The following is a 12,239-nucleotide window of genomic DNA, read 5'->3' on the forward strand; positions in this document are numbered from 1 at the left end:
TGTTGTTGTGACTTTGTATTTTGTTAGCTATAACACTGATTTCTATTCCAGACCAAATATTTGATTTGATGCACTCGAAACGTGAACTCTGCTACTTAATTGGCGAACGAACTTTGAAAACAATCAAATATTAACATTTAAAATGCTTTTTACATGTTTAGTTTTAAATGAGTTTGTTTATTTTGGTAAATGGTAGTTATAAGATTATGAGACTGATGTATTACACAGATTACTCCTGACATTGAACAGAACTTAGTCTGGGAGGGTGCCAGGGCTTACTGCCAAATTTTATTGTTTTTGTCAATTATATTTGAACAAGTGCTTAATTAAGTTTTCTTTATAGACATGGAAGACGTTGGGCTCATGTTTGTATAGTAATTTATACAAGTTGAAGAGTAGTGTTTTAAGTAGATCTTCAGGAATTATATAAGTAAATTGATGTTTTAAATCTAGAAATATTGTCAATTTACTGCTCTTAAGCTTACCGTAGAGTGTTATTTTATAAGTGATTAATTAATTTATAAGGGTACTACCTAATATTCCAACATTTTCCTGCCATTTATCACGTACCAATATCCAATCCTACCAATATAAAACAGATAAAAAAGAAAATTTCTTTGATCAAATATAACAATAGTGCTTTAGTTTTTAGCGAATTTCCCTACAGGGAAGTAGCTATCGTGAGTGGCAAGACCTATTGATTTACTTTTTCATTTTGATGTCCCCAGAGGCTAAAAACACTATTCTCAAATTGTTATAAATTTACATATATAGATTTATTCATGTGTGTCCTTACTGTGTGAACGTGATAACTTGAGCAATTTTGGTGCAATTTTCATGAAATTTGGGTTGAAGGTCAACCAACCAGCATGATCGAACCATGGGAACAGGGGTTAATGGGGGGTTTTATGGGGTAAAAAATTGTTTTCCCATATTTTACCATAAAAACATAAAATTTCCCAACTTCTCTCTAACCATTTTGAAGAGTTTAAAAATGATTCAGTAAGATGTATTTTGTACAATAATTGGTTATGGAGAAAATTAAAATTCCCATGTTACTCTTATGGAAATTAAGTACACTGTTGTAGTTATGTAGCTTGTTTTATGAATATAATATGTTGATAAAATTTTGGAAATTCATTTATTTCACCTTATAATATTAAAATTTAGTGTAAAAACCCCACATAGCAGCAAACCTAAGTACTTGTTAAATATGATGTTACGGTATTTAAATGTAAAATAAACATGTCTTGTTTATGGAAATATATTAGTATGAATCCAATTATAAAAATTGAAATTCACTTAAAAATTCTGCAGGTTTGCTGCGGTGGTGGTATTTTGTTAAATCATTTTTATTGCCATGACGTTTATTTATGATCAGTAACCATATAATCAGTGCTCAATTTACGGGGAACACGGCAGAACGGGGTTCGGGTACCTACCTCTCTTTCGGCAAGATATAAATCTTGGCATAAATATGTACATAAATATTTACAAATCACATTAAACAGGTTACCGTTCCGGTACTTCAATTATTACAAATTGAACACTGCATATCATTGTACCTGTACCAGGGTAGTGCATTTTTACAAAACCAATAAGCTATCAAGCTATCTCTGTATTTCCTTTATTATGTATAGTAAACTGTATGGCTATTGATAAAAGTAGACATCCACTGTCCATAGTTATAGCTTAGATTAAGCATAGGCTGGTTAGTCAACGGCTATAACCAGTTTTAAAATTATTATAAAATGAAAGTTTTTGAATTGAGTTTGGCTTGATTAAACAATTGGGGTATTAAAAAAAAATATTTAACTCTGTTCATTTTCATTCTAAAGCTGGCTTGAATATAACATTGATATTGGAATGTCTAGTCCTATCCATAGTTGTTAAAGGTGTTACTCAATCTTTTTCACCTGTGCCAGGTTTAACCTTGTGATTCATTCACATGTGACTCAGCTCTTTATGTAGTTTATGTAGTTTATCAACCTTTGTTTGAGTTGTGTCTAACTTCAGATTATGGTAGTAGAATTTTTATCCTATTATTGTAAAATCTGAATCCCTCTTTTGGTATGTTTCCAGTAATGGTTTGAGTTTGTTGACGATAAATAATATTTATCATTAATACCTATTTCTGTGTAATAAATGTAATCCCATTCCTTAAGTTTTAACCTGTTCTCATTAGCCTATTATTTTTTCTCAGTATGAATTTAGAATAGAATTGTGATATCTTGAATTTATCTTTTAATAAAGTAATCCATGGTATCTCCATTTGTTTTTTTTTTTTTTAGATTTATAATGGTAATTTTCCTATGAAAACCCATAAAATTACAGAAAAACTATTTTGATTAAGATTTAGTATGTTATAGTTCTTTAAATTCTGAACAAAATGGTATAAAACCATTTCTGTAAAAATTACGGTTCCAAAGTTATTTTTATTTATGTTATTTCCCCATTTAACTCCATAAAAATAACAAAAATCTGAATTTAGAAAAAGAGCTGGTTTAGATTAAAATTAGTATATGACAGTCCTTTAAATTCTGAATAAAATGGTATAAATCCCATTTCCGTAAAAATTACGGTTCCAAAGCTATTTTAACTTATGTTATTTCTCTATTAATCCCTATAAAAATAACAAAAATCTGATTTTAGAAAAAAAAACAGTTTAGATTAAAATTAGTATGATATGGTCCTTTAAATTTGGAACAAAATGGTTCAGATCCCATGTACGTAAAAATTTTGCTAAAAAATGTATTGTAACTTAGGTTATTTTCCCATAAAAAACCTTATAAAACAACAAAAAATCGGATTTTAGGAAAAAAGCTGATTTTGATTAAAATGATTGTGTTATGGTCCTTATAATTCTAAACAAAGTAGTGCAACCCCCCATTGCTGTAACAATTATGGTTCAAAAGATATTGCAACTTTTGTGATTTTTTCTATAAAATATCATAATAACTCCCACCACTTACTCATGATAAAGGTTGTTAACAAGCTTTTGGGAGAAAGTATGTCTCAAACCGTTTATTTATTCCCTGATTTAGCCTCTAATATTAGGATGATTACCAATATTTCACAAAGGGTTTATTTGAAACTCCCAAAAAATATTTCTGACTCTCACCACTTTGTTGTGTTTGGTATTAAAGTGTGTTTTTGGTATCTAACCTGAATAAAGAGAGGAAGTTCAATGAAAGACTAGATAAAAAGTATTATTCAGTCAGAATTGCGGCCGTACTTGTGCTTTAAACCCCTAAAAAATATTGCTAAGCAGTAAAAAAAAATAGTGAGACAAGCTGGTGCATCGACCTTCATCGGGTTAATATACTACCAATCATCAGTGGCTATTAGAAATTTTGTGATGATGCCATTATCCTCTAAGTCTACCCTGGTGTAATGTGTAATACTTAGGACATGAAGGCGGGATTAAGAAACAACTAGGAATTTACTCCGTAAAACTATTGCGTTAAATGTTGCTTTTAGTTAATCACTATTTTTCAATTTTTACGTGACCTTCTATAGAAACAGGTTCTATTATTTTGCTACCACTATAAATACTTCTTAGTATGTTAGTTCTTATAGATTCAACAGAGTATTTTTCTGTGCAGGGTTCGTAGCTTGCTCGGCCACCAATCCTATCTGGTTTGTCAAGACGCGGCTCCAGCTAGACTATGCCAAGAGTGGACTACGACTCACCGCCATGGAGTTAGTGAGGAGGATATACCGCCAGTCTGTGAGTGACTAACTTATAGACTTTGTAGGTTTATGGGCCCAACTATTTGAATTACTTTCACATGATGTACATATTTTTTACGGGGTGAGTTTGAATTGCCCCCCCCCCCTCTACATTTTTTTCAAATATTAATCCTAGACCACTTCTAAACATTGTTGGATAGTAAGAAGTAAAATGTAGAAAAAGTTGGGGGGGGGGGGACAAATAAATCTTACCCTAGTCTGTTTGGTGGAACATATCTCCTGACCAATTTTTTTAACCCAAGCCAGTCCCAGGTAGACGGAGGGTTAGAAGACAGGTTCCATCATACAGACTATAGTTAAAGTTTAATGTTAAGCCAGGTATTAAGCATAAATACTTCTTTTACATACATTTAAAAGATTGTACTTATCATAAATTTAGATTGTCATAATCTACACATCATAATTTTGCAGATATATTCAAAATATGCTGAAAGACCGAATGTCACAAAGGTCGAGTGTACTTGTTATCTGTGATGTCCTTCACATGTCAGATTGTCAGTTGTATTGGTATTGCGCAGACACTGAAATTGTACAGTATATTGGTGTGTTATCTGAATACACATGTTCATATCAATTGTTGTCTTGATCATGACAAAATGCATTTCAAGACTATTTAACATTTTCTAAATGTTAAGTACAAGCATTGACTATTAGGTGCAAGATAGACAAGTAAAAGTGAATTTATTGTTTTCTGCCATTTAAACTCAAGACCATGTTTTGGAGACGTGTTTAGATATTAAGTAATTAAGTACTGTAGTAATTGTGGATTATAACTACTTATTCTTTAAAATTTTGAAACAATGCTAATAAAGCTTTTATTAATGGTGCAACTAGATGGCAGCAATGTCACTAGAAAATATTAGAAAAGTAACAATAATAACAAAATATTACTTTTGAATGTTTTATAGATTCAATAGTAGTTATAATTTCATAAGGACTACAGTATTTAAACCTCAGGACTTTTTTAACAGTACGTTTTTAGAGCAGTATATGGCACAGTAATAAATGTAGCCTAGTAAATGGTTTAAGGTAAATTCAACATTTAGTCAATGAATACAATGGAACTTAATTTTTAATCCTGTTCCATAAAAAAGGGCGTTTTAGTACACCATTTCAAAAATTAAGATTACGATTTTCCCAAATGTTGTTTTTTTATTGTTTTATCAAAAGCTCTTTGACCGAGTATACATTAAAGATCGAAAGGCGAGATTTAATGAGTTACTGTTTTGAGATTGTTTCAGGGTCAATAAAGTTATTTCTTTATTTATTTCAACGGACATCTCCATTTTACAGCAAATCAAATCAAATCAGTACAACTCAGGATGGCTTATACCGTAACATTTAACAGACACAACAGAAAACAGTTAGAAAGGATGAGATAGTTCATGTGTAAATAAAATAAACTTAGCTTACTAACAGTCATTAATGCAAATAGGAACAAAATCATTGTGAGCTTAAATAATACCGAAAGTGAAATACTAGAATACTTAGTTGATAATCCTGTCAATAATAACAAATTTTGTGCTTATAGACTAGAATAAATTAAACAATATAATAACGATGTAATAACAACAAACAACAACAATAACAAACCTACCAGCTAAACAACAATCGACAAAATAACCAATGGTAAGGTATACTAATAAAATAAATAAATTTGAAAAAACAACAACAACAACAAACCCACAAGCTTGTAAGGATTCCTCAGTGCCAGTAAATGCTCAAACATCACATCTGTCTTATGATTAATTAACCCATAGCTCTAGTTTTGAACCATGAATCGAACAGTCTTGTTCTACTAAAGCATTAAAACTAACATTACATGTTCGATACAGAGAACTTTTAGTGATCCCAACTGCCTACCTGGAATTGTCCAAGGCTTTTGGTTGCAGTTTGAAAATCCCCAATATTTTTGCAGGGTGTCCTGGGCTTCTACAAGGGCATAACAGCCTCGTACTACGGGATCTCCGAGACTGTGATCCACTTTGTGATCTACGAGGCTATCAAGGCCCAGCTGATGGCTAGGAGGTCGAGAAGCGATCTCAACGAGAAGGAGAAAACTTCCCAGGATTTCCTGGAGTTCATGATGGCTGGGGCCATCTCCAAGACAGTGGCCTCTTGTATCAGCTATCCTCACGGTGAGTGCTTTGTAGCCACAATTACAACTTATTCAAATCAACTTATTGTATCATTTTTATCCAAGTTTAAGTAAATTTTGAATATTTAATGGATAAAACCCCAACAGTTTTCTGTTACTTAATAAACAGAAATGGTCCAACCTCAAAATTGAGCTAGTAATGATTTGAACTTTGTGGAGTGTCAGTTTATCCATCACCAAGATGTCTTTGAGTTTGAATTTAATTTACTAGGCCTATATAATTTCTCTTCCAGTGGCAGTTGTATTCTGTTAGTGCCAGTTACTGTTTGGTTTTTATACAGAGGCAGTCTGAGGGTCTTTACTTTCCTGCTATGTCAACTTGTACTTTTTGCTATTTATTGAGTTTTATTCACTTCAAGTCGCTTGCAAGACAAAGGGGCGTAAGTACATAGGCTAGCATATGTACTTACGCCCCTTTGTCTTGCAAGGTGTTAAACTGTTTATTCCCATTGACTACTGCTCTTGTAAAGTGATATATTTAAGGACAATGGGCAAGTCCTTGGTTACTGGTACTGCAGTGATAAGATAAGAAAACGCAGGCAGTGTCAGAGGTTACCTCCCGCTATCTCCGCGTCCCGCCATCTCCGTGTACCGCTATCTCCGAATTTCAGAGTGACCCCTATAATCCTCGGTTACTTCCTGCGTTAAGACTTTCCGTCCAAACCTAACCTAACCTAACTTAACTTAACTTAACCTAACCTAACCTAACCTAACCTAACCTGACCTAACCTAACCTAACCCACGGGTTAAATTTTCATTAAATCTTCCGTCCACGGGGCTTCGCAGCCGTGGATGCAATGACAGCTATCAACGTAGGCAGTGACGGGATTATAATGGTCACTCAAGAATTCGGAGATGGCGGGACATATTTGGGTTCGGAGATGGCGGAACGCGGAGATAGTGGGAGCACACGGTGTCAGAACCAGCAATGGCCTATCAGTCCAAGACCTTGAACCTCCTTATGGTTAGAAACCTACCTCTAGACACTGGTTACAATTGGTCCTTCAAAGGCAGAAACAAATTACCAATGTGAAAATCTTTAACTAGTTAACTTAGCTAAACTAACTTTATTCTGTTGTTTTAACAGACAAATTATATATTTTTTAGTTGTACTTGTACTCCGTAATTACAGGATAAGAAACTGAAAGAATTATTCTACTATTATGCTTGATGCACATTTCTTTGTTGATTATTTTAACTTTAATTTGTGTGTCTTATTTGTTGTCCTTGACCTAAATTTTATAACTATCACTACATGTGTACTATTACTTAGTGCCAAACATTTTGTTTACAAACATTATCTTAGTATAATTTGGGAATTCATTGTGATAACAGTTGTTTATATTGAACTATAATTAATTGTACACTGACTGATAAACTGATATATCTAGTTAAGGAATGAAGTTATTGTATTGGTTTTATAATCCCTCTGACAATCCTTGAGGCTAATTACTACGCTAATGCAAAAGTGATTCATATGTTTTGATTATTATGTTTTATGTTTTGTTTGAGCCAGCTGTTAAGATTTCTTAACCTATTTAATTATTAACGACAATAGACCATTTTAGGTATAGTTTGACAGCTAACAAAAGTAAATGATTGTGTTTTATGACTAGGTAAACAATAATAAATAATTTTTTTGTTTACTTTACAATCTGTTCTTTAAAATATGTTGAACAATAAGTAAATGCCATATAATACAACAAAGTAACTTTTGAGCATTATGATATGTATTTTCATGATATGTTTTTTGGGCTAAAGGTACTACTGAAATTATAATTCACTTTACTGTCAATACAGATACTTTATTAGTATTAAGTTCAACTAAAAAACACTTGATTACATGGTCATATAGTAAAAGGCACATCGACATCATACTGATACATGAGACAGACAGACAAATCACATTGTCCCGACTCTACAGATCATCCCATATTCTAGGTTAGACCGAAAGAGAACATAATAAGAACATACCAACCAACTAAATATTATTAACACAAAACAACTGATAGAATAACATATGTATTATTTTTCTCCCCTCTAAATTAAATCAACTTGAGCATAGGAATAAAAGCCTTGTGCCTAAATTTACATTGAATTTATTGGTATAACATACCTTAATAATGAACACAACATAATAGAACTATTCTGTTAATTAACAAAATCAAACTGAACTTAGTACAATTCGTTAAGCTACAACTTCAAACAGAAATTATGGAGAGTGGAACACTGTGTCTACTACCTTTACGAAGTGCGAGAGGCGGACTTTTAATTAGGCTACTACCAGCCTGAGGCACTAATGAGTTTCCATCATTTTGGTCTGGTTCAGAAACAGTTTCTGCAGTTGACCTGGGCTGTACATCCAAGGAAATATTTACCCTGGGTTGTGGATCTAATGAATCATCCAAAAAACTTTTTTGATACTACCCTCTACAAGCTTAACCAAATACAAAACAGAGCTTACCTTTGTCATGATGAGCGCAGGAATCCACTTCCTCTCTCTCTTGATAAAAAATTTTCAGACCCGAACCGACCGATCTTTTGTTGGCCATTCTAAGGCCCACTCATGAACATACAGTCGGTTGGCCACTCGAAGGGTAAAGGTGTGTTAGGTATTGAAATTTCTTGGATAAGAGCCCTAGAGGTTAATATTGAATCAGCACTAGACCCATAGTGATCCTAGAGACGTAAATTATCTGGTGCAAAATTGTATCTAGTTTGGTTCTGTACTTTTTTGCATTATGGAAATATACATATACAAAACCCTCATTTGTTCACCAATCATTAACATCTAAATACTCTGTAGATCAATACAGGCTTCTCTCAATGAAAGTCTAATATTTTGTTAGTTTATCAAAATATTTATGAAAACCCCATTTGGTAAAGTACAACAAATATTTTCATATAAATTATTACTTTAAAAATTATAATTAACTCATGACCTCAACGTTAGATGACTGGTGCAACAGTGTTATCTGTGTCAGCTGGCTCTGTTGTTTACAAGTTGAGCAATTAATGACAACGAAGCCTGTATCTAGACAGCCACTGCTACTGTTGGCTAAGTGTTTTGTTTACCATCTGTGCTTGGCACTCTACTACTGAGTTATTCTTGCTCCTATGTAGATTTATTATCTGCCTTTATAATTAGGTTGTATTGTAAACAACTGGTTGTAGTTTTATTTTGAGAGGTTCTTTTGGTGAAGTTATAGCTGTTACTTAAAACTAAGTTTGAATCAACAATCGAATCAGATATGATTATGTGATGAAGTAAATGGTAAAAACAAACCCACCTCCTGAGGTCGATATTCTAAGGTGCAAATTTCTCTTGTGACCTTTTGTCTGAAGGTTCAATTTATTATTGATGGCCAGTATGACTAGTATCAGGCCACTTAACATTTTTTTAAATTGAAATTGAAGATTGACTGAATGTTTTGTAGAGTTGGTCAGGATGAGGGAGGAGGGTTATAAGTACTGAGGGTTCTGGCAGACACTGGGTGTGGTGTACAGAGAGGAGGGTAACCGAGGACTGTACCGAGGTCTTGCCACCTAACATCATGATGATTGACTGAATGTTTTGTCTCAGAGGTGGCCAGGACCAGACTGAGGGAGGAGGGCTGTAAGTACTGAGGGTTCTGGCAGACGCTGGGTGTGGTGTACAGAGAGGAGGGTCACTGAGGACTGTACCGAGGTCTTGCCACCTAACATCATGATGATTGACTGAATGTTTTGTCTCAGAGGTGGCCAGGACCAGACTGAGGGAGGAGGGTTGTAAGTACTGAGGGTTCTGGCAGACGCTGGGTGTGGTGTACAGAGAGGAGGGTCACCGAGGACTGTACCGAGGTCTTGCCACCTAACATCATGTTGATTGACTGAATGTTTTGTCTTAGAGTTGGTCAGGATGAGGGAGGAGGGCTGTAAGTACCGAGGGTTCTGGAAGACGCTGGGTGTGGTGTACAGAGAGGAGGGTCACCAAGGACTGTACCGAGGTCTTGCCACCTAACATCATGATGATTGACTGAATGTTTTGTCTCAGAGGTGGCCAGGACCAGACTGAGGGAGGAGGGCTGTAAGTACCGAGGGTTCTGGCAGACACTGGGTGTGGTGTACAGAGAGGAGGGTCACCGAGGACTGTACCGAGGTCTTGCCACCTAACATCATGATGATTGACTGAATGTTTTGTCTCAGAGGTGGCCAGGACCAGACTGAGGGAGGAGGGCTGTAAGTACCGAGGGTTCTGGCAGACGCTGGGTGTGGTGTACAGAGAGGAGGGTCACCAAGGACTGTACCGAGGTCTTGCCACCTAACATCATGATGATTGACTGAATGTTTTGTCTCAGAGGTGGCCAGGACCAGACTGAGGGAGGAGGGCTGTAAGTACCGAGGGTTTCTGGCAGACACTGGGTGTGGTGTACAGAGAGGAGGGTCACCGAGGTCTTGCCACCTAACATCATGATGATTGACTGAATGTTTTGTCTCAGAGGTGGCCAGGACCAGACTGAGGGAGGAGGGCTGTAAGTACCGAGGGTTTCTGGCAGACGCTGGGTGTGGTGTACAGAGAGGAGGGTCACCAAGGACTGTACCGAGGTCTTGCCACCTAACATCATGATGATTGACTAAATGTTTTGTCTCAGAGGTGGCCAGGACCAGACTGAGGGAGGAGGGCTGTAAGTACCGAGGGTTTCTGGCAGACGCTGGGTGTGGTGTACAGAGAGGAGGGTCACCGAGGTCTTGCCACCTAACATCATGATGATTGACTGAATGTTTTGTCTCAGAGGTGGCCAGGACCAGACTGAGGGAGGAGGGCTGTAAGTACCGAGGGTTCTGGCAGACGCTGGGTGTGGTGTACAGAGAGGAGGGTCACCGAGGACTGTACCGAGGTCTTGCCACCTAACATCATAATGATTGACTGAATGTTTTGTCTCAGAGGTGGCCAGGACCAGACTGAGGGAGGAGGGCTGTAAGTACCGAGGGTTCTGGCAGACGCTGGGTGTGGTGTACAGAGAGGAGGGTCACCGAGGACTGTACCGAGGTCTTGCCACCTAACATCATAATGATTGACTGAATGTTTTGTCTCAGAGGTGGCCAGGACCAGACTGAGGGAGGAGGGCTGTAAGTACCGAGGGTTCTGGCAGACGCTGGGTGTGGTGTACAGAGAGGAGGGTCACCGAGGTCTTGCCACCTAACATCATGATGATTGACTGAATGTTTTGTCTCAGAGGTGGCCAGGACCAGACTGAGGGAGGAGGGCTGTAAGTACCGAGGGTTCTGGCAGACGCTGGGTGTGGTGTACAGAGAGGAGGGTCACCAAGGACTGTACCGAGGTCTTGACACCTAACATCATGATGATTGACTGAATGTTTTGTCTCAGAGGTGGCCAGGACCAGACTGAGGGAGGAGGGCTGTAAGTACCGAGGGTTCTGGCAGACGCTGGGTGTGGTGTACAGAGAGGAGGGTCACCGAGGACTGTACCGAGGTCTTGCCACCTAACATCATGATGATTGACTGAATGTTTTGTCTCAGAGGTGGCCAGGACCAGACTGAGGGAGGAGGGCTGTAAGTACCGAGGGTTCTGGCAGACGCTGGGTGTGGTGTACAGAGAGGAGGGTCACCAAGGACTGTACCGAGGTCTTGCCACCTAACATCATGATGATTGACTGAATGTTTTGTCTCAGAGGTGGCCAGGACCAGACTGAGGGAGGAGGGCTGTATGTACCGAGGGTTCTGGCAGACGCTGGGTGTGGTGTACAGAGAGGAGGGTCACCAAGGACTGTACCGAGGTCTTGCCACCTAACATCATGATGATTGACTGAATGTTTTGTCTCAGAGGTGGCCAGGACCAGACTGAGGGAGGAGGGCTGTAAGTACCGAGGGTTCTGGCAGACGCTGGGTGTGGTGTACAGAGAGGAGGGTCACCAAGGACTGTACCGAGGTCTTGCCACCTAACATCATGATGATTGACTGAATGTTTTGTCTCAGAGGTGGCCAGGACCAGACTGAGGGAGGAGGGCTGTAAGTACCGAGGGTTCTGGCAGACACTGGGTGTGGTGTACAGAGAGGAGGGTCACCAAGGACTGTACCGAGGTCTTGCCACCTAACATCATGATGATTGACTAAATGTTTTGTCTCAGAGGTGGCCAGGACCAGACTGAGGGAGGAGGGCTGTAAGTACCGAGGGTTTCTGGCAGACGCTGGGTGTGGTGTACAGAGAGGAGGGTCACCGAGGTCTTGCCACCTACCATCATGATGATTGACTGAATGTTTTGTCTCAGAGGTGGCCAGGACCAGACTGAGGGAGGAGGGCTGTAAGTACCGAGGGTTCTGGCAGACG

The 12,239-nt window shown here is 37.8% G+C and overlaps 1 protein-coding gene across 2 annotated transcripts in view; it reads left to right on the forward strand.

The window, feature by feature from the left end:
- The window catches only part of LOC128990751 (mitochondrial carrier protein Rim2-like), a 53,234-nt gene that overhangs the window by 37,221 nt on the left and 3,774 nt on the right, over positions 1-12,239 (forward strand). Inside the window, exons 4-6 of one of the 2 annotated variants that reach the window (XM_054413304.1) lie at positions 3,606-3,730; positions 5,672-5,891; positions 9,495-9,608. In XM_054413304.1, coding sequence (XP_054269279.1) covers positions 3,606-3,730; positions 5,672-5,891; positions 9,495-9,538 — 389 coding nt within the window. In that variant the 3' untranslated portion in view covers positions 9,539-9,608. Of the gene's footprint in view, positions 1-3,605; positions 3,731-5,671; positions 5,892-9,494; positions 9,609-12,239 lie in introns of those variants that run through there. The other variant, XM_054413305.1, reaches the window with a different exon arrangement.

Source organism: Macrosteles quadrilineatus, unplaced genomic scaffold (genome assembly GCF_028750875.1).
Source record: "Macrosteles quadrilineatus isolate MER2022 unplaced genomic scaffold, UCM_ALF_1.0 Scaffold_3__2_contigs__length_128488019, whole genome shotgun sequence".
Classification (NCBI taxonomy): domain Eukaryota; kingdom Metazoa; phylum Arthropoda; class Insecta; order Hemiptera; family Cicadellidae; genus Macrosteles; species Macrosteles quadrilineatus.